A 22,252-nucleotide genomic window follows, 5' to 3' on the forward strand; every position below is an offset into this window, starting at 1 on the left:
AAACTTGCGCTTTCTCGATACGTAAGGAATAAAACATGCCGATACCCGTCACCGTTCCTGTAACGGCACCCCGACGCTTTCATTCCTTTTATATCGCAGCCATTTTCCAACAATTACAATTTTGTTTATTAAAGAATGACACGTCATATATTTATACACTTGTAGTCACATTTCACGTTGTGGAACGTCCGTGGAACCAAAAACAGTTCCTGTTCCCTTTTACGTTACGGCATTCGTTCGTCGCTTCACCAGACTCACTCTCTCGGAGTTATAAAGCGCTGCCACCGGAGACTCCTTCCACTTATGTTGGTCTGAAACGTGAGCACTTTCACATCATGATTTTAAAAACTCTTAAAATTCGCAGTAGTTTTATTATCATTGTCATTACATCCATTTACAAGTTCATCGCTGGTCACTTCTCGGCGTGAGTTTGGGAAAGCGGCGAGATTCCGACACTCTACACGCTTGCTGGAGATATTTTTTTAAAAAAAAAGAAAAAAAAAAGAAAGAAAAACATTAACGAATGAATGCAATGTGAATAAATTTTGCGTCCGTTTCCGCGATCGCAAAAAAAAACCCCCAGAAATCCCGGAGGGACTGTTTACTTTTTCACGTGGGTGATGTAGGTGTTGCATAACCTTTCATCCTTTAATAAATAATCATTGGAAGAAGTGCATTTTGTACGTCCTCATGTCCTCCTCGTCTTTTATTTCATTTCGTACGATGAGGGTGTGTTTTGATATATCCATAACGTAAGTGAGACTAAGAATGAACATTAAGCTGATAAAAAAAAAAAAAAAAGTATGTCGTTCTTTTAACAAATAAAATTATAATTGTTGGCAAACTGCTACGGTGTAAGGGGAATAAAACACTTCAGTAAAATAACAAACAAACACCTCAACATATATGGAGAAATAATTTGAAAAGACATGATTTTTTTTTATATTAAAACTTTACTTCCATAACTACATTTCACAGCTATATAGATTACTTTTATTTATTGTTTACAAAAATAAGCAAATGTTATACAGGTTCTTCAAACCACAGAGGCTACATACAGGTTTCGTTCTATTCGTCAAACGATACAGCGTTTTATAAAACATGCAGACCTGGACGCGGCGCTTTAACATGAAAAGTGCTCAGGCCAGTATAAATAAAAAGCACGTGACTCTAGGATGGCGTGTCCGATAGACGGTGTAGGTTTATAGATAGTCGTGCCTTACCGTTAGGAGCTCTGTTTAAAAAAAAATAAAATAAAAAATAGTACAGTATGAGTAACACGTTCACGGCACTCGCGGCTTCGTTCACACATGAACTCTATAGAAAAATACTCGGATCACTTCGAACCACAAAACAGTCAGAGGTGAACAGATGTGGATGTGCGATAGACGATTTCAGATCTGGTATGAAATTATGGGTTTAAATCTAATCCCAGATAAAGTAAGCACACTTTTAGAATAACATTTTTAATTTCCCTATCAGGATAAAAAAAAAAAAATAACGGTACTCCCCCCCCCTCCCCCCCGCCTTTATTCTTCACGCAGACGTGAAAACGGTCAACCGTGTCGGCTTTACATTCACGGGGGAGCGTGTTAAGTGCTCGAGGGAGTTTTACTCACTCTAACCTGTTCTCGGGGGCAGAAACGACTCGATTGGTCAAGCATGACAAGCAACATAACGGACAGTAGGCGGAGTCCGAGGTCCTCAGAGATGTGCCGCATTTCTAGCTATAACGGGAACTCGTTCTTCGCGCCGAGATCATCGGTCCGACGTCATTCTGGATTCTTTGAAGCTGTTGACGGGAAACGAACCCGCGAGCTCAGACCTGCTCGGAAGCGAGATACAAACCACGATGAGAACGTGATCGGAACGTAAATGTCTCGTGCGCTTACGGAATACGCATAGTTATCGCGATCGCTTGAATTAAAACGATTGCGTTTGTGACGCTGCGTCTTGTGCGTCTACGGATGGACATCTGTAACTAAAGCGTCAGCACTGGGGTTTTTATTGGTCTATTCAAATCGAGATCGAGCTACACCTACGCCTACTTAAAATAAATTAAACGTGGGCAGAAGTGTATTGAACCGCGAACTCAAAACAACAAAGTAAGTCGGCGCAGAGGAGTCGAATTCGCTCACTTGAAACGATCACGGATAGCGACTGTGCAAAAAACTCGTCTGTTTGTTATTATAGCTAACTATTATACGGCTGTTATTATTGTTCACGATAATCTAATAACGCAGATTGAAACGGAACAAAAACACGGCATGTGGGATTTTGAAGACTTTGGAGTCACTGCTGTCGCTGGCGAACATTCTGCCCTGAGAACAGGTTTAAGTAGTCTAACCCTCCGTTAAGAGTAGGTGTGGTTAACACTGTAAGGCTTGGTCGTAGTGCAGAGAAACCACACTATTCCATTTTCAATAAACAAATATGTGTATGTGTGTGTGTGTGTGTGTGTGTGTGTGGGGTGATTCTCAATCCGATAACGTAGTGTTAAAGTACCAAATACCACAGTCCTGGAGACAGTTATGGTGGCCATGCAGCACAGACCGGACTGGTCCATCTTGGAATCGGATGGAAAAAGCTCGTCAATAGAGCTTAGTATAAAATGTGCTTCCAGCTACACACTGGATGAAATTAGGCATGGGCCGAAGTGGTCATACGATACATCATGATCTTGATCAATACTGTTCTCTTCAAAATATGGCTTTTGGATTTGCGCACACTCAAGATATTGACTCTGGAAATGACTCTGGCCAAATTTGAGAGCGGCGTTGCAGGCGCTCCTTCTTGGAGTAGTCAATCCCAATTCTATCCTCAAGACAAAAGCTCTGGATTGATGTTCAGATGATACCTGATGAACTACCCTCTTAGTGAGGGGGAAAAAGGCTTCGTAAAAGGTTCTTCAGAGGTTACTTGGTAATTCAGGTTTCTTAGCTTGGAAAGAAGGTCCTATTTGGGGACTTTTCTGATAGTCTGTTAATCTTCTACACAGAACCTATAAGAGTTCTTCCCGAGGGATAAACTAAGAACCCTTAAGGGTTCTGCCAGGGTTCCTTCTCCGTCACAGTGTTGCCCCATCAGATGGTTACCTTTGAAAGTCCCCTGAAGCTCATTATTCTCGATAATTAAGGCTTCTTAACTTGTGAAGAGGGTCCGATTTTGGGGCCATCTCTGATAGAAGATGGAGAACCCTTAAGGGTTCTTAGTTTGTCCCTCGGGAGTAACTCTCATAGGTTCGGTGGAGAAGATTTCAAAAGAATATTTCTCTAAGCGTGCACCTATGAGTGGCTGCCAGGGTTCCACCAGGGTTTACCAGTGTTGCCCCATCAGATGGTTACCTGTCGCAAGTCCCCTAAAGCTCCTTATTCTCGATAATTAAGGCTTCTTAGCTTGCTGAAAAGGTTCCACTTGGAACTCCTTGTGACGGGGAAACTGTTTTCTCATGAGGAATATCTGACAAACCCTTAAACGTCCGAAAGTTTCTTAGAGGGTACCTGAGTGCCATCTGTCACAATGCTACCTCATGAGATGTTTACCTTCGAAGGTCTCCTGAAGCTCTGTATTTTTTGTCGTTAAGGATTCTCAGCTCGCCGAAAAGGTTCTACTTGAAACCCCTTTTGAGAGGGACAACCAAATAACCCTTAAAGGTCCTACAATTCTGTTTCTTGTTTCGTTTAGCTATCTCAAGGCCTATCACGGTTCCTTTTCAAGATGGGTACCTTTGAAAATCTAAGGTTCTCATTTCGCACACATCGCATGGGTCCTATAAATAAGACTTCAAAGAAAGTTTAAAACCATCGCTACCATACAATCAGTCCTTCTCTGATGCATTGTGATGATATCGTAAAAGCGTGATAAAATGTTCATCATCATGTAATATCGGCACACACCTATCTCCAGGACGTGGGGGGGGGGGGGATAGACTGCTTTGTTTTTTTGTTTTTTTTTCTTCCCAAGAACATCTTGACTAGCACAGATTCCTCCACGATCTTGTAGTGTGTCCGTTTGGTCCGGTTCAGTCCATCTGAGTGCTTTGCATTCTGGTTTGGTGAAGAAAAAAAAAGGTGAAGATCCAAGACTCTGAGGGACTCATCTTCCAACATCTCTCTGCAGGTTTTTTTAAAAAAATTTTTTTAAGGTCCTGGAAAACCTCACAGACGTCCCTACAGGGCAACGCTCGAAACCCGGCAACGTAACGTTTTCTCGCTAGTTTGGATCGATGAAACATTACAAAAATGTTAAGTTCTTGGTGTGAAAGCAGGAGAGCCCAAACCTCAGCACGAAGTTACACCACATTCCCAAAGTGAGGTTAGCTAAAGAGAGGAAGGGGAGGAAAGAAAAACAAAGAGAGAAAGAGAGACAGAGAGTTAGTCATTATTGTGCCAATAATGATGATCTTCAACGTACTGACCTGGAAAGTAAAGAAGCACACGTGACACGGATGCAATAAAATGAGCCTTGTGCCACTCCTCGTACTTATACGACGTAACAGAAACGTTCATAATTTTGCTTCAGCCCAATTGTAACACGCTACTTTGACATTTTTAGCATTTCTATAGTAGGCGGTACTCCGGGTGCTTCCGACAGTGTGGGCAAACACGCTCGGAGTAGCGCAGAGCTGAAATAAACTCTTAGAGCTCAAGGAGCTGCAGTACGATAGGAGTTGAACCAAAACTGCTGCTTACAGAAAGGCAGCAAATTAGCATCATGAGCAAATAAAGCAAGTCCGGGAAAATAAACATATCCGGAACGTAAACGCTTAGCACAGAAAGCTTTACGGCAAGGAAACCGGATCAGAATTGAAACGATATTGAAAATATTCAGCGGATTACCATTAAGCACGACAGCGTGCTACTTAACGCTAGCCTAGCATGTCACCACACAACGTTAGCCTAAAGTTACATTGCTAATTTGCTGCATTTCTGTACCAAACAACGTAAAACACCGTTTTTATTGTGTCGGCGTTTTCACAAACTTTTAGTGTACGATATTTTGGACAAAATGTTGCCAAGTGTTCAGTTTTCCTACGGACGAAAAATTAGCAACAGAGATCCCGTCGAAATGGAATTCGCTAAGTCCTGAGTGAGTAACAGTTCAGCGTTAAATTTGAACAAACGGCAATAAAAGTTTAATATCGACAGGACACACCATGCACGCACTCATCACTCAAAACACTCCATTTCGCAAACTTTTATTGCATGAGATAACAAAACTACTAAAACTAATCATGGTGCTGTATCAATAGAATACTTTTCTTTTCTTTTTTCTTTTTTTTTTAACAACATTGTGAATGTTATTTCTCTAGCTGTAATCATGGGTTTGTAATTAGATGAATAAAAAGTTTGGCAAAAAGAAGAAGAAGAATTCAAGTAAAACAGAAAAGAAAAACAACACAAACAAACAAACAAGAAAACACCAAAAACGTGCGAGTCATTTTTTCAGATTGCTCTCGGAGTCCTCTCTTCCCCGAGTTGGAGATCCTGACCTGGGCGGGCTGAGGGGTGAAAAGGTTAGAAGGTCAAAAAGCGGGCGGAGACAAAGACAAGCCAAACACCCCAATGGTAAACATTCTCTCTTTCGTTAGTCAGTACCAAAAACTGGAAACGGGACGGACGGCGAAATGCGAATGGAGCGCGTCTCGTCCGACTGGACTTGAAAGAGAGGATGTTTGGGACGGACCGGGTTCTCCGTCTCCTGCTGAGCATCAGCGGTCATTGAGACCCACTTCAAACCCATACTCGCAATCATGCACTCAGGAGTTACCATGATTCGAACCCTGCATGCTCCCTCAGACATTAAATTCATTCTCAACATCATCATCATCATCATCATGGACCTCATCCAAAGTCCAATGCCAGTCTTCAAGACCCACATCCAGAAGCCTAAAAGGGAGGAAGAGTGCCATGCTTTAGCCTACAGAGACGGATCACCACCCCTCACCAGAGTCTCAGATGGTTCAGGCCGACGTTTTCTGAAATGTGATTAACCGTCACGGCTACGTAATACTAAACAAGATGAAATTGGAAGACTTCATTTCCTGAAATGTAGGAAGTACAGCAGGAAGACCCTGTAGAAATCCACCCCCCTTTTGAAAAATGTATAATGGTACAGGCTACTCGACATTTAGATCATAAATCTAGACCGTTTCATTTCTTCAGCGGGGGAAACGCCCGTCCCGACGGCCAACATTTAAAACCTTTATAAAGAGTGCGAAGAGCGTTGAGGTTCAGCTGAGAGAGGGCTTTCAGCTGGAACACTGGAGTACACGGGAATAAACCACTGCCAAGTACCCGTGACACGTTCGAGTACGTGAACTAGTGAACGATTTCCACAATAGCTATCTGAATTTCGATAATGCGGTAACGATCGTCCCGACGGTTTACTAACCCGAACCATAAAAAGGGAGCAACGGCATTGAGATTTCAAGTCCTCTGTAGATTGCAGACAAGAACTAAAGAGCTAAAACGCTACACCCAGCGATGCGACGAGTCCGATCACTAAACACACGTCATTTGAAGGCTGTATGGGAACGTCAAAATGAAATCTGGTTAAAAAATATGACACTTTAAGCCTAGGATTAGTGTGACACAGCCTTCAAATAAGGTTCTGGCTAGCGAGTGTTGTTCAGCCCGTTTCGTTATGGATGCTGGGTTGAATAGAAAGGTTTGTTAGTTGGCAGAAGGCATGCCATGGACGACGAGTTCTCCGTTTCAGCAGTCTGAAAAATGAACTGGAGCCAAAACAACGTGGCGTTTTTATTTTATTTTTTTTAGTGGACGGACGGCTTTTTCGGCCGTAACGCCGTGCAGTTGTTAAAGATGCGTTTGAATGAAACCGCAAGAAATGAGCAAGACCACTTGAGCTCCAGTTCATTTTCGAATTGTTAGCGCTCGCTATGAAGAAACGTTAAGTCCCCGCCCAGCTAGTTATCACCCGGCGGCGAACTGGGGGTCGAATCTGCCACGGTTACACGGCGCGAGAACCTCCTCTTTCTTGTCCATGTGGTCTTTGTGGCACTTGATCTGGCACCGTTTGCACTCCAGCGCCAAGGGAGGCTTGATCACGTTCCACAGGGGCTTAGCGCAGGCTTCGCACGTCGTAGGGAAGTGGTAGAAAATGGGCAAAAACTCATGACCCTTGTAGTGGAGGAATTTCTCGCTGCCTGGAGGGGGCGCTGTGGGCTCCGAGCAGTTTTGCACAGTCCTGTGTGTGTCATACAGAGTTGCACTACGTGACCAGCACCACATTACCCAAAAAAAACCAAAAAAACCCCATAACACCCCATTTAGAGTCACGTTTAAAAGGGTTTACTACATTTAATACCCAGCAAGGTTATTAATTTGGCAAATAACAAATGAATATAGTGATTTCATGCTAATGAAAACTAGACGATGTTGGTTAGCATCAAGCGAGGTAACGCTAATGGTGCTTTGACTAGCCATGCTAACATTTGTTTCAGAAATTTGTCAAGAAAAACGTCAAGAGGAGGGTTTATGTGGCTGCATCTTTTCATAATTTCATCGCCGCACTGAGGTTATGTGAAATGTTACGCAAGATCCAGGTCAACGGGACGCGACGGCGTAAACTCGGGCGCGTTTGCTCACCTGGTTTTCCCGGCCTGTAGCTGGCGGCTGGTTCTCCTCATCGACTGGCTGGCCTGGACTTTAGTGGGGACGCGAGGGGACGAGCGGTGGCTCCACTCGGGGCCCGGAGGCTTTTTAGGGATCTTCTTAACCAGCCTGCTGACCCACTTCTGCTGTTCCTCCTGAGACTGTGCCAACAGCAGCAGGTTCTTCGCCGTGGACACGTCGTAGTTCACTGGAGGGACGAAACACGGTCGCGTTTGGGAAAACAAAATATACACTCTCGCTACATGTGTATTTTTATGGGGTCGGACATATTTATGATTCGTCTTGCATTAAATCGACGGTAAACAGCGTTTCTAAAAACATTCCCTTTGACAGGACCGAACAAAGTATATTTGTAGTTTGTTCTCCGTTGTTCTCTGAAGGTAGAACGTGTTCAGGAAGTTTCCTTCAAAAAAGAAATTGAAGATGCTTCCTACCTCTACACGGCGCGATCACCTCCTCTTTCTTATCCATGTGGTCTTTGTGGCATTTGATGTGGCAGCGGCGGCACTCGAGGGCGGGAGGCGGCTTGAACATGTTCCACAGCGGTTTGGTGCAGGCCTCGCAGTTGGTGGGGAAGTGGTAGAGCGTCGGGATGAACTCGTGACCTTTGTGGCAGATGTAGCTGGACTTCTCTCCGATGGGCAGCGGCTCCACTTCCTGCTCTTTCTTACTCTCACCCTCGTTGGCGTACAGGATCTGCGAAGAGGAGAAGACGGCGAGGACGAGGAAAATTCGAGTCTTAATTCTACACGATACATAAATAAATAAATAAATCTCATGACGATCTCTTCTAACGTTAACTTAGCTCAGGTTCGGAAACAGGGTCTGTTATCACACCTGAAATATTCGAGGGATTTCTTTAGCGTCTGCGCGGTACACATCCGTCTGGGTGACCGAACGAACGTGGAAGAGTTTACTGATGAAAGAGAGAGGAAGAAAGAGCGTGAGAGAACGCACACGTTATGACTAACGCTGGTACTTGCGTAGCGGATTTCTGGTTACTACGCGCCGCGAGTGTGTGAGCTGTAGTGACGGAGGCGACGCTCACTCTATATCCAGCACCATGTAGGGATTGGAGAGCTCTTTATCCTGCTCGCTGTTGTAGAAGAGGATCTTCTTGCTGCTCACCACGACGTACTGCAGTAAACACAAAACACAGCATCGAGGTTGGTTCGATCCTAACCGGGTTCGGTACAGAACGATAACGGGTGGATGGGTGGGCGTAACGCGACTGAAACGCGGCTCACTTTTCTCTCCCAGCCGAAGCGCTTGGTGTTGTTCCTCACGGGGAGAGACAGCCAGCCCTCCAACCGCGTCTCTGTGCACACGTGGGAAGACATTCGCACCATAAAACTCGGCATCGCGGCAGTTCACGGCGGTGACGTTAAACCAGAAATGAGTCAGAGATCAAAGGTGTGGTGAAGAGTACAGTAGATATACGGTTTACTACTAGTACTAATTCTATTATTATTATTATAAATAAATAAAAGACCTGTATTAGTATTAACACTACTACTAAAGAATGGCACGCACTATGCACTATACACAATACCATCCTATTAGTATTAATATTACAAAGGAAATGTGAAGTTAAAGGAGGAAAAAGAAAACAAAAGGACGTGAAACCTGGCAGCGATTCGTCGGTTTCGAACTCGGGGCCGCTGCTCATGCTGGCCGAGTCGAGCGAGTGCGCGTTGACGGAATTGAGGAGGCCTCGGAGCTGCTCGATATCGCTGTCTTTACTGTCCAGAGCCATCTGCAGCTCCACACGCATCACCGACTCCTCCGTTAGTTGCTGGGAGGAAAACAAAATTACAGACAGACATCGCAAAGATTATCTTATTGCTATCACGGAATGAAAGGCGCTAAACACAGTTGAGAAGAAAATGACGTTCGCCGGGAGGGTAGTGAAATTCACCGCCGCTAAATAAAACCTGTCGAAAAGTAGCTAGAGGATAGAAGAGCACAAAGCTAGCTAGCTAATTTTGAACTAGCCTATAGGTGGTTAAAGAATAAACTGAAAGAATTATGTTTAAATTAACAAAAAAAAACGACAGAAACCCAGAAGTATTCTGCGTGCAGTCTGTGGTGACTAGCGGTGTTTATGCGTTAGCATGATTTGATGCTCAGTGGGAGGTGGTATTGTTGTTGATTAGCATCGGGCTATATTAACAGTCTGTAATGGCTAGCTTGAGAGCATGACCGGTTAGTCTGAGGTTAGCATTAGCATACATTTTTAGCACCGTAGTACGATTAGTATTGTATTAGCACATGAACTACAGAGCGAGATACTCGTGGTGTTAGCATGAGACTATATTAGCGATGCTTAATAATCAGTGTGGGGCAGTGTTCGAGCTCCAATGCTACGTGGTCAGCGTCAGGTTTGAGGTGATACTAGCACGGCGGTAGCCGTTAGCTTGACGACGTAGCCGTACCGCCTGCATTTCGTTGATTTCTCGTTGGTATTTGATGATGGTGCTGTTGAGTTTCTCCCGTTCGGATCGTAGCTCCAGCTGCAGTTTCCTGTTTTCTTTCTCCTTCCTCTTCACGTCCGTGTCGTTTCCGCGGCGACTTCCGTTGCCACGCACTTCTTTCCTGTTCAAGATTTCAGCTAGCTTGTTCACAGCCTGATTTTTTTTAAAAAGAAGAAGAAGGAAAAAAAAAAGATGCAGATCATAACAAACCTAACCACTTTACTACTCAAGTATGTTGTCACCATGGTTACAATGACCATGGTCTGGAACTGGCTAGCTAGTTAGTTTTCTAGGTAAAAAGTCGTTTAAGAGTAACCTAACTGAGTTTGTAATCTAAGGTGAGATATATGGAACATATATGCAATATGCAACTTGCTTGCTATCTAGCTAGTTAGCTATATTAGCTCACTCTCCGACAGGAAATGCTAGGCATTTCTAAAAAATATTTCTATATTTGAGCTGAAGCTTAAATTACTTAAGCAGGCTTGCATTAGTTAGCTTCACTTGTCTGTATAAATGGTTAGCATTTTTATGAATCTGGCGTGTCCCTCAGCGCTTGCCGTACTTTACCTGTGTCTTGAGAGTCCTCTCTGACTGCAGCTGCTTCTCATAAGCGAGCTTCATCTGTGTGATGGACTGTTCGTCATCTTTCAGCTTCTGCATGTCTGAGAAATCGTAGAAGAATTAAGACAGATAAAGAAATGTGTGTGTGTGTGTGTGTGTATATACACATATACATACACATAAGTATTCAACAGACTATTAAAAACTGAACTCTGAAAAAAAAAAAAACCTCACCATCCAGTGCCTCCTTCAGCTTGTTGTTCAGCTCTTCCTTCTCGTTAGCCAGGTTCGCGACGTCACTCGTTAGCATACGGTTAGCTTCCTCCAACTAAACGCACGGCAGGATTTCAGTGTTAGATAGAACGCTATAATCAATTTCTGTAGGAAATCTTACACATCAGAATTTCATGCTGCCCCGACTGACCAAGCTGATTGTGGTGTCCTTCTCGGAGAGTTCCTGTCTGTGCCTGGCCATCATCTCCTTAATCTCCAGCTCCTTCATGATCTTCTCCTTCTCCAGATCAGAGTACTGTTCCTCAGCGATGGAGCGAGCCAGCTGCTCCGAGTCAGCCTTCGTCAGGGTGATCTCCAACTGAGCGGCCAGAGAGTCCCTGATACGCACACACACACAGCAGTTAACAGCTCCTTCATGAGCTTCTTCAGCTTCTCCAGATTATGCTCAACACACACACACACACACACACACACAGTGCTCACCTCTCCTCCTGTAGCTCCTGCAGATTCTGTTGCATGTCTTTATAAAGCTTATTCCTCTCCTCACACTCCTCCTTTAACTCCCGCACTTGAGTCTTGTACAGCGTCTACACACACACACACACACACACACACACACACACACGTAATAAAATCACTAGTAGCATCCACTGACCCTTTTCGTTTTCCACTTTCCGTATTTGGTCACAGCTTCCTGTTCTGTAACTCATATGGCTGTCCACACACTACACCCAATCTGACGTGACTCATTTCTCACTTTCCTTATTTGGGCAAAGCTTCCTGTTCTCTATCCAATATGTCTCCATACTCTACACCTCAGCTGACCCTTTCTGTTCCCCATTTCCCTTATTTATACTTGTAGCTTATTGGGGTTTTTTTTGTTTGTTTGTTTCAACCCCAATGGCTTTCCATACTCTTTCCATCCTCTCTACCAACCATCTGACCCTTTCCATTTCCCACTTTCCTTATCTGGCCACAGCTTCCTGTTCTCAACCTCCTAAGGCGCTTCTGGTTTCCCGCTTTCTTTATTTGGTCATAACTTCCTGTATTCTAACCCCAATGGCTCTCCACACTCTACAGGTCTTCTGTCCCTTTTCATTTCCATCTGTCTTTATTTGGTCATAACTTCCTGGGTTTTAATTTTTTTTTTAACCCTTACTCTTTTCATTGCTTTGCATGTGTATGTGGCTAAACAGTCTTACTGAGAAATACTGTTCCGCCTCCAGCTGATCCTGAAGCTCCTTCATCTGTCCGTCAGAATCGTGACGCTCCCTGACACACACACACACACACACACACACACACACACACACTCAATATAATCCTACATGAGGTGAACCCATCATTACTCTGACTATTAGCCACAATTAAAGAGTGCGGTGTGGTGCATTGGGGGATGCTGTACTTTCGGAGCTCCATGATCTGCTTCTCCAGGCTGCGTTTGATGTCCAGCAGGTGATTTATCTCCTGTTTGAGCTGCTTCTCCGATGTCTTCAGGGTGCTGAGCTGCTGGTTCTGTACCTTCAAGTCGTTCTGGGTCAGACTGCGCTTCTGGACCTCCTGCTCGATCTTCAGAGTCAGGTTCTTCACCTGAGACACACAAAAACGTCGTCAGTACTGAATTCAAAACACTGGCTAACAACCACGTGAATCAACGTGTACATATTTTAAGAAACATTCTGTAGAAAATGTTGCCAGTTTCTTGAGAAGCACGGTCTAAAATGTTTTCTTCAAGGGTTAATGGGGCAAATAAAGTATTCCTAGCCTCATCAAAGGGTTCTAATTGGAACCAGGAAACCTGTCTCTTCTAGGGTTCTACACAGAACCTTTACGGGTTCCTCAAGAGTGACGACCAACGAACTGACTCAGAAAGGCCTACATTTTGGACATGGGTACACATACATCTGCCTACGTTTTAGGGTAAAAATTTGTCACACACACCTCCTCAGTGAGTTGGTCCTTGTGTCTGCACAGCTCATCGAGTTTATGCAGCGCCTGTTTGTAATCGCAGTCCAACATGGAGTTGTGTTTCTCCAGCTCCAGCAGCCGGTTCTCCACCTGCAGCTTTGAGGAACGCTCGGCCTGCAGCTTCTGCTCCAGATCTGCACACACACACACACACACACAGTGTTAATACAAACAAAATATTTATAGCACACTCGCTCCTACCTTTATAGTGCCCACCGGCCCTCGTGCATTTTGTACCACTCTGTCCAGCACACAGGCTGCACTATTTCTTTAGTTAGTGAACCCCTCGTACCCTTCACCGCCTCGGACTTCGCTCCCTCGATGGACTCGCTGATCTTGTTCTTGTCGGCGAGTCGGGTCTTCGTGGCTTTGTGCGCCGCCTCCTCTTGCTCCAGATTCTGCTGCAGGACCTTCAGCTTGTACGTCATGTCAATCTCCTTGTTGCTCTTCTCCTATTGGATACACAGAAAGCAGGGGGGCGGGGCTTAGGAACTAAGGTCGAGAATTGAGAGGAAGCGCTTTGTGCTAGTTTATTAGAAACGGTTTGTTGTGTGTGTGTGTGTGTGTGTGTGTGTGTGTTACCTTCTCCAGATCAGTGAGTTTCTCCTGCAACTGTCTCTTCTCCGTCTCGGCTTTGGACAGAGCCTGTCTCGCCTGCTTCACCTCGTCCTGCAGACCCGACAGACGCACTGCAGAGGAAATAAACAGTGTAAAATATATGTGTCACAAAAATGAGATGCTTTTCATTCAACGTTTCCCTCTGAACCAGAGACCGCTCTCCTGTCTCACCCTGCAGGTCAGAGATGGTCTCGGAGCGCTGTGTGTGTTCTCGTTTCTCAGTGTCCAGCGCCGCCTGCAGGCTGATGAAGTCTTTCTCCATCGTCAGTTTGCTGCTCTCCAGCAGGCAGCATTTATCCTGCAGCTCTCTCACGTGCGTCTCCAGCTGCTGCAGCTGTTTGCTGCCCTCCACCTGCGACTTGCGCAGACGAGCCGCAGCGTCCGACTCCGCCCGCAACAACGCGTTCGCCTCGTCCAGCTGAGGAGATGAGACGGAGTAAAACGTTAACACCGTTTCTAATAACGTTCGTTATTTCTTATCAAACGTGTTTATTTGTTCATTAATATATAAATTATAATGTTTTTTTAAATAATAATAAAACTTTTAGACACTTAATTAAATAGCTGAGGTTTTAATAGTTATTTGTTGAAATTTTATTATTTCATTTTCTTATTTTTTAATTAATTGACTTTACGTGTTCTTTACGTGTGTGTGTGTGTGTGTGTGTGTGTACCTGTTTCTGCAGGTGGATGTTCTTCTCGTTGGAAATGTGCGAGTTTTGGTTCCTCTTCTTCATCTCCTCCAGCTGATCCCTCAGACTGTTCACTACAAACACAATACACACTGTATGAGTACTACTGGATCTCTGTGTCTGTGTGTGTGTGTGTGTGTGTGTGTGTGTGTGTGTGTGTGCGCACGCGTGAGAGTGTGCATGTACCTTCGTTTTCGAGGCAGCGTTTGCGATCTGCCTCGCTCTCTGCCTTTCTGTGACTCTCGACGCTTTTGTGCTGCAGCAGAGCTTTTTCTCTCTCCAGCTGTCTGAGGGACGACTCCAGAGCTTTCCTACTGCTCATCTACACACACACACACACACACACACACACACAGTCACAGCACTTAATTATAAGATGCAAGTGAAAACAAGCACATCGTCATAGAACTAGTTGTTCCAGGCATGCTCTCACACACACACACACACACACACACACACACACACACACACACACACACACACACACACACCTCTTCCTCAAGCTCTTTGGCGATCTTGTCGAGTCGTGCGCAGCTCGTCCTGTACTTGTGCTCGATCTCGTCTTTGGCCTGCATCTCGTTATTCAGCTGCTCCTCTAAAGAGTGAAGCTTCTTCTGGAGCTGAAAACACACACACACACACACACACACACACACTCGATTAGCACAGTAAGGAAACCACACAAACATACAATAAAGCAATGGTTTATTAATGATATACTCACCACAACACTGTCCTGCAGCACGAAGACAAAAAAAGAAGAGAAGTTAATACCTCAGTCACAACAACTAACTGAACATTCACATCACAGTTATCTTTCAGTATAGTGTGTGTGTGTGTGTGTGTGTTGTTATGGCAGCATAAAAATAAAATTTTTTTAACACTTTTTAAGTTTTAATACGCAACACAGATCCGTTTTTTGGTTCAACCGCAGTCTGCACTCGATATGATTCTTCTGCAAATGACTCAGTGCTCCTGAACGAGTCGTTCATTTCGTTCAGTCGCTGTTAAATCAGTAAATGGTTATGCTCGACAACGCTTATCGAACGTTTACTTGATTACTTTTGATTTACGTTATATAAACATTATATATATTAAAACAAAACTGAGATTCGCTTCTCTACAAGTCAGTGAATCATTTGAGTGAGTCAGTTCAAAGAACCGGGACGGTCTTCGACTGGGCGTGGGGAAAAAATTAATTTTCTAAGCGACGGCACCGATTATTGGCTGTTTTTACATTCGTCAAGCTGTTTGTTGTCCGTTTTATTCGTTTTGCACAAAAGCGAAGCCTGAACACGTCTGCGTTTGAGTGAAACGAAACGAACACGGATGATTCGCTGGACGAATCGAATGGACTTAAATGACTCGAGTCATTTAAGACTCATCCAGTCAGATCATAGATCATGCAAGTTTATGTTGTTGGTAAAGTGTGTGTGTGTGTGTGTGTGTGCGTGTTACCTCTCCTTTGACAGAAGCGGGACGTTCTGATGAACTGTTGAAAGCATTTAACAACCTGTAGATGAACACAAACATAGGAATTGACACTACACACACACACACACACACAAAATGTTCCAAAGATGTCCAAAGAAATTATTTATGATTATTAGAGAGAGAGAGAGAGAACGTAAATACAGTCTTACTGGTCTTCTTTGAAATACGTGAAACCGACGAAGGGCAGCTGGTTCCCTACGAAGGCTTTAGGTGTAGGGAACGTCTCCACGTCGCCCTTATCATCCTCAATGTCATCGAAATTACTCGTATCGATATCGCTGCTCAGCTCGGGTACGACGGGGGCGGCGGCTGCACCACGGACGACAACACAAGCGCTCGGTTTGACATGGAAAGCCTGAATATTTGCGTCGCGCATGCAGTCAACGCAGTAGGAACTCCAGCTCGGTTGCTGTAAAGAGCGACTCACTGTCTCGGATGGTGTCGAAGGTCCACTGGTCGTTTTTGAAGAACGGGTGTCTCTTAATCTCCTCCATGCCATTCCGCCCCAAACGCACCTCCCTGAAATAAAACACACACGCGTAAATGACACAAATGACTCTACCCTACTGGTTTTCCTTTAAACAGCACATCCTGGAGATTATTATTCCTCCTACACCACAGGAATCTCACAACAATAAAAGTACATCTTTTATTAATAAAACATCATACTTTTTATTAGTTAATACGGTGTTCTAAGTTCTCTGTAAGGAGCTCTTTGTTTCACATTCACGGAAGGAGTCTCCAGTGTCAGAGGTAAAGCTGTAACTTCACACGACAATAAACGGAACTATAAATGGATTTAAAAACAAAAAAACAACGAGTGTCGTTCTTTAATAAATGAAAAACATTTTATTCGCTGTGCGGTAAGAGGAATACAGAGACAAGAACAATCCCATGATGCCGTTCACCTGTCCGTCAGGAACGCACAGATGATATTTTTGGCCTCCTTCGAGATCTCGACGTCGTCGGGGAAGTTGAGCGAGTTCTTATGGTCCATGATTTTACTGTAGGTCCCTACCAGGGAGTCGGCGTAGAACGGGGTGTCGCCTGTTTCACACACACGATCACAGATTTATACGATGGCAGAGTGAGGATGCGACAAGACGCCCTGCCCGATTTGTTCTCAACCCCCTAGACCCAACCCCCCCCACCCCCACCTCCAAAACTTACCTACGAGCATCTCAAAAATAAACACTCCAACAGACCACCAGTCACACTCGCGCCCGTAGTACCCGTCTCCTCCCTGCGATTTTAGCACCTCGGGTGAGATGTAGTCGGGCGTGCCCACCGCCGTGTCACAGTGCACCATGCCTGTCTGAAAATCAAGTACAACACACTTTTTTTCCCCCAGCACGCTGAATACGGTACATACAACGGTTTGGTTTTTGACGCCTCTGTCAAAAATGCTAGCGAATCAAAACACGCGAAAACGCCACAGAAGGCGGCAGTAAGCGAGACTACGCTAGCCAGAAGCATAGACACTTCAGTCAAAAATGCTAGCAGAGATAATAATCAACGCGTATAATGTAGCAGGTAGAAGTGTGTTTGCTAGGAAGCATTTCTAAAGCGGTAACGTGAGCTAGCAGGGCAACAGAACGCATCAATTAGCAAGAGAAAGCTAGTCAGAGAGTGTTTTATGCTAGTCAACAGGATACTCCTGTCAGAAATGCCAGCAAAGCTAACAAATAAAAAGCTAGAAAAGCATAAAAGGCAGGAAGCGGCAAGACTGTGAGTCGGCAAGCACATTCAGTGAGCTTTACAGTAAATGCGTAAAAAAACTTTTAGGAAAATGTCTGAAATGCAGCAGCTGAAGCAATTTCAACACTGTACAGAGCCATGCTAGCGTGCTAACTGGCTAGCAGAATGAAGTTATGTTACAGGTGAAAGAATCTCATTTGAAGGAAGTCAAATATTGTGTTTTAAAAAGGAAACTTGTGCTCCTAAGCGTTTAACTGTGATGTAGACTCCATCCCTCAACGGGATTATTTACAACACTTCACTTCAGCTAGGAGAGGAATAAAACGGCTCTTGAAAAGAAAACGGGATTTAACTAAGAGGAAAATGTGGATAAGGGCGTTTTAGGTATCATGCTGGATTTCAGCCATAAACTAATTCATCGTCTGTCTCAAAGCCACACGGGGTTTCTCGCTGGGTGTAATTCTGTGTCTTTGCAACAGGTGGCGACAGCAGACAGGGAAAAAAACTACACACACTGCAAGCAGGTCACTCAGAGGTGACTGAAACTCCCTGACCTTTCACCCTACGCTTTACTCATTCAGCACAGATTTTTTTTTTAAGAAACATTTTTATTAAAAACGTGCAGGAAACTAGAAGTGCAGACTATTTTGCACGTGAGCTCAGATGAAGCGCGGTAACTCGAGGAAACGTGGCCCGTTGCAACAAGACGAAGCTTAAATGAAACACAGCCGATACGAGGTTCAGATCAAATGAACTTAAACGTAACCGGCCCGGATGAAGTTCAATAAAAACGTAGCCAGCGCAGACAGCGTTTGAACGAAACACAGCCTAAAAAAGCAAGGCCAAGACAATTTAAAAAAAACGGAACGTTCAATAAAAAGATCTCAGGAATTTGAAACACAGCCTTAGCCGGGTTTATCACCCAAAAACAGTGTAGGTGTATCTGAAATGGGTCTGTTCCAAATGTCTTCTCAGCCAAGTGAACCTTCATGCCAAAGTCAGCGATTACAAGATGTTCTACAGAGATGCTCAAACCGGCCGTGTTCCTCTGCCAGAACGCTAACCATAACCATCTTACTGATCTGGAACAGGACCCCTGCTGCTGTGGATACACAGACGCAGGCCTTGTCCCTAATCTCGGGGACAACTCGAGAGCTAGTAAGCAAGTTCCAGCTGTTCTTCAAGTGTACTCCCAACACTATCAACCATAACCACGTCACTAATAAGGCTTCTTCCCGTCAAATTTCCATTTTTCTGATTCGTGCTTGTTTCCAGTCTCCCCTAGGGTAACTATTTCATATTCACAAGCGCTAAAGTATAAGCTGCGCACTAAAAAAAAAAAAGCGCCTTGTTCCCTCCCCAGTGGCGTCTTGACGATCGTGTGATGATTTGGAACACAGCCCGTGTGCCGCTACACCAGCGAGACCAGCCGAGGTCAGCGTCGTCCTTCCAGCGCCCATCGTATCGCTCAGAATGATTTGGAACACAGCCCCTTACCGAATCCATCTTCATGCAGGTGCCGAAGTCGGCGAGTTTGAGGTGGCCGTTGTGGTCCAGCAGCATGTTGTCGGGCTTGACGTCTCGGTGGATGAAGCCCATGGAGTGGATTGCGTCCAGAGCCATGACTACCTCCGCCGTGTAGAACTTGGCCCACTTCTCGGGAACGTCGTACGTGCTAGTGAGGTTGACGAGGTCTCCGCCCGGCATGTACTCCATCACCATGTAGAGGAACCTGTCGTCCTGAAACGCACAGCACAGCTGGGGAGAGAGACAGAGAGAGAGAGAGAGAGAGAGAGAGAGAGGACGTTCATTAGTAGTGTTTGTGTGTTGTTTCTTACCATACAAGTGTACATCTCAGAGTGTGTGTGTGTGTGTGTGTGTGTGTGTGTGTGTGTCTGACCTGTACGACCCAGGGACTGTGTGCGAACGCCATGATGTCTCTCTCCTCCCAGAAAAATGCAGAGTCCGAGCGCTTGATCATCTCAAATTTACTCAGCAACTTCATGGCGTAAACCTTCTGAGATGCCTTGTGTCTCACCTGTACACACACACACATATACACACACACACACACACACACACACACACGCACACGCACACGCACACACGCAGACACACACACTTTCTCATTCAGACAAAGTAACAGAAGCACCTAAACAATAAATACAGAATATGTAAATTAGGAACACATATGACCCCTCCTTTCTTCATTTGCATACCGGGACGTGACTGGCTCTTATATTAAAGATGCAATAATACTCGTCACATGTCTAAACATATCTAAAGCCAAGCAGGCTCCAATATGCAAATTAGACATGCCTATGGCCCCTCCCCTGGTAATCCAGTGTTGCATGGTCTTCATTTGCATACTGGAACCTGACTGGTTGGTTTATTAATGACGCAATAACACTTGTCATACATACAACACCAAGAATTTTTTTTAGCTCCAACAATTTTCTTAAACTAATGCAACAACAATGTTTACACTTTAATTCCCCTGAAAGTATTTAACCATAGGACAAAATATATACTTACCAGTTGCACCTCTCCGAACGCTCCCCTGCCGATCACCTTCACCTTGTCGAAGTCCTCCGGCTTCATCTGCAGATCTCTGATCTCACCCATCACTGCCTCATCTGCACACGCGCACACACACACGCACGCACGCACACACACACACGTTAGCGGTTGATGCTAAGTGTAATTACAGCGTAATTTCAATCTTTTCTTAATATTTTCCCAACATCTCTGAGGTAAATCTTGATGTTTCCACTTTACTGTCCGTATTAAAGACGTCAAACACGCTAGCTAAGCACTAGCTAGCTAAACCTGGCCTCCGTTACAATAGACGAGCTGTACGAAGTCTTGCCATGTTCCCAGTTGCCTAGCGACGGTGTTCTCGTCAATTTAACCGCTTGAATAGTGAGAGTTATTTGTGGGTTTATTACTTAAAAATTATTCCAAATTGATTTACTTGCTCAATGGACAGCTGATTTGTGTAAAAATATATATATTTATATAAATATATATTAATTTAAAAAAAACGAGCACAAATAAGCCTCTGCATGCTTCTGCACTAAATAAATAATGAATTTAATAAATAAATACACACCCGGTTGTCGGAGCGTTGAGTCATTCTCCCACTGCGCTGCATAACACTAGTCGCCATGGCAACGGGGGAAAGTGGGATGCAGGACGGATGGAGAATTTATCAAAACTAAACCGAGACACAGATGGACGTCTCTGCGGCTTTTTAAACGACATTTAAGAGCGCGTCCTTCGTTTTCATATTTCCTTATTTTGAGATTATTATTTATGTGTTTCTGATTTATTTATTTATTTATTTTACACCTCACTGATGTATCCTTAAAGCTTATAGCTGACAAATCTGGACCAAAATAAAACAGAAGAGCAGCGACTACTGTACGAGCATTCCTCCGTCTTGGTGCGCGATGGTGTTTAGGCGGTCGTTTAGCATTCGGAAGAGATTCAAGCTTTTCATTTATTAACCAGGACACTTCTCAGCCATTTTGATATCATTAACTCGGAGGAAAAGAAACAAACATTATCATCAACCTCGTTTAAAAGCTTAAAAATAGTCCATTATTATACGAATATGACTCGCTGCTAAAAAAAAATATAAATAAAATAAAAATAAATACATTCTGGCACCCTGCAAGGCCAAAATAAACAAACGTCAAATCAATAAATTACTGAAAATTCTAGTCACATGATTAGGACACGACGTCGAACCAGGTTTTTAGCAAATTCTTAAAATGCTGAAATCAAACTTTTTTCCTGTCTATATATATGTACACACACACACACACACACTGTGGCAGAAGAATATTTTTTTACACTCGTAAAAATACAAATTTGTTGTTTATGAGTTGCATGCGTGTGTGCAGCAGAAACATTTATAAACACTGAAACAAATGAGGTCTTTATAATTACAATATCGAGAAAGAAAAGTTTTAAACATGGACACAGATGAAAGTTAGCTAGCTAGCTTGTGTTTCGACACACGGCACAGCTCGTATGACCGAGAGCTGATTGCCAAAATTCCTCGTTTCCAATGCATGCGTGTGTGTGTGTGTGTGTGTGTGTGTGTGTGTAAAAAGCACAGTGGCCAGATGTTGCTCAACTTCACAGCTCGCACCAATACTCACATCTGTTCAAGAAGGTCTCGATGTTCTTGTTTTTGCGTAAGGCGGGAAAGTTCAGATCTAAAACCACGGCGCTCATGGCATCCTGAAAGAGACGAAGAGAAGAGAAAGTGGATCTTCGCCCTCGTTTACGTTTTAACTGGATGGGAACGTCGTTAATGTAAAAGTGCCGACGTTGACTCGGGTACAGTTTCCGTCCTGCGGTCTTCAGAATTGGATCAGTACCTCCTGAATATTCAGGTCCTTTAAACGTGAAACATCATGTGTGTGGGGGGGTGTGTGTGTGTGTGGGGGGGGTGTTCATTTTTGGTTACTGAGGTCAAGGTTACGTTAGTGTAAGATAAAGCATAGCATTACTTCTCTAAATTAATCATTTATGTCAATGGAAGGTCAAGACAAACTGTGTGTGTGTGTGTGTGTGTGTGTGTGTGTGTGTGTGTGTGTGAAATCTCATTCCTGCAAAAAGACAGTGAAACAGGAAATGATGGAAGCACAGAACACCATGACACTCTCTGGAGTCTCGAGCGGAATGTGTTATTTCCTGTGTGTGTGTGTGTGTGTGTGTGTGTTTCCGGATGGCTAAAATAGTATGTTAAACATGCAGTATTAGGACAGTGGGTTCGAACAGTGAAATGAGGACTGTAATCAATGTGACACAGAGAGAGCGAGAGAGAGAGAGAGAATGTATGTGTGCGTGTGTGTGTTGG

The 22,252-nt window shown here is 44.2% G+C and overlaps 1 protein-coding gene across 3 annotated transcripts in view; it reads right to left on the bottom strand.

The window, feature by feature from the left end:
• Positions 1-933: 933 nt before the first annotated feature.
• rock2a (rho-associated, coiled-coil containing protein kinase 2a) overlaps positions 934-22,252 on the bottom strand; it is a 42,487-nt gene continuing 21,168 nt past the window's right edge. The window contains exons 2-32 of one of the 3 annotated variants that reach the window (XM_053620240.1): positions 21,549-21,630; positions 19,915-20,015; positions 19,280-19,417; positions 18,877-19,137; positions 16,852-16,996; positions 16,590-16,728; positions 16,109-16,200; positions 15,831-15,990; positions 15,646-15,700; positions 14,912-14,923; positions 14,679-14,807; positions 14,374-14,509; positions 14,170-14,261; positions 13,667-13,913; positions 13,460-13,566; positions 13,170-13,329; positions 12,851-13,011; positions 12,315-12,499; positions 12,112-12,181; positions 11,393-11,496; positions 11,100-11,286; positions 10,910-11,003; positions 10,682-10,776; positions 10,073-10,264; positions 9,264-9,432; positions 8,885-8,955; positions 8,686-8,774; positions 8,475-8,553; positions 8,072-8,333; positions 7,611-7,824; positions 934-7,209 (exon numbers count right to left, since the gene is read on the bottom strand). In XM_053620240.1, coding sequence (XP_053476215.1) covers positions 6,936-7,209; positions 7,611-7,824; positions 8,072-8,333; positions 8,475-8,553; positions 8,686-8,774; positions 8,885-8,955; positions 9,264-9,432; positions 10,073-10,264; positions 10,682-10,776; positions 10,910-11,003; positions 11,100-11,286; positions 11,393-11,496; positions 12,112-12,181; positions 12,315-12,499; positions 12,851-13,011; positions 13,170-13,329; positions 13,460-13,566; positions 13,667-13,913; positions 14,170-14,261; positions 14,374-14,509; positions 14,679-14,807; positions 14,912-14,923; positions 15,646-15,700; positions 15,831-15,990; positions 16,109-16,200; positions 16,590-16,728; positions 16,852-16,996; positions 18,877-19,137; positions 19,280-19,417; positions 19,915-20,015; positions 21,549-21,630 — 4,302 coding nt within the window. In that variant the 3' untranslated portion in view covers positions 934-6,935. The remainder of the gene's footprint in view (positions 7,210-7,610; positions 7,825-8,071; positions 8,334-8,474; positions 8,554-8,685; positions 8,775-8,884; positions 8,956-9,263; positions 9,433-10,072; positions 10,265-10,681; positions 10,777-10,909; positions 11,004-11,099; positions 11,287-11,392; positions 11,497-12,111; positions 12,182-12,314; positions 12,500-12,850; positions 13,012-13,169; positions 13,330-13,459; positions 13,567-13,666; positions 13,914-14,169; positions 14,262-14,373; positions 14,510-14,678; positions 14,808-14,911; positions 14,924-15,645; positions 15,701-15,830; positions 15,991-16,108; positions 16,201-16,589; positions 16,729-16,851; positions 16,997-18,876; positions 19,138-19,279; positions 19,418-19,914; positions 20,016-21,548; positions 21,631-22,252) is intronic. The other 2 variants (XM_053620242.1, XM_053620241.1) reach the window with 2 other exon arrangements.

The sequence above is a fragment of the Ictalurus furcatus genome, chromosome 3 (assembly GCF_023375685.1).
Source record: "Ictalurus furcatus strain D&B chromosome 3, Billie_1.0, whole genome shotgun sequence".
Taxonomy (NCBI): domain Eukaryota; kingdom Metazoa; phylum Chordata; class Actinopteri; order Siluriformes; family Ictaluridae; genus Ictalurus; species Ictalurus furcatus.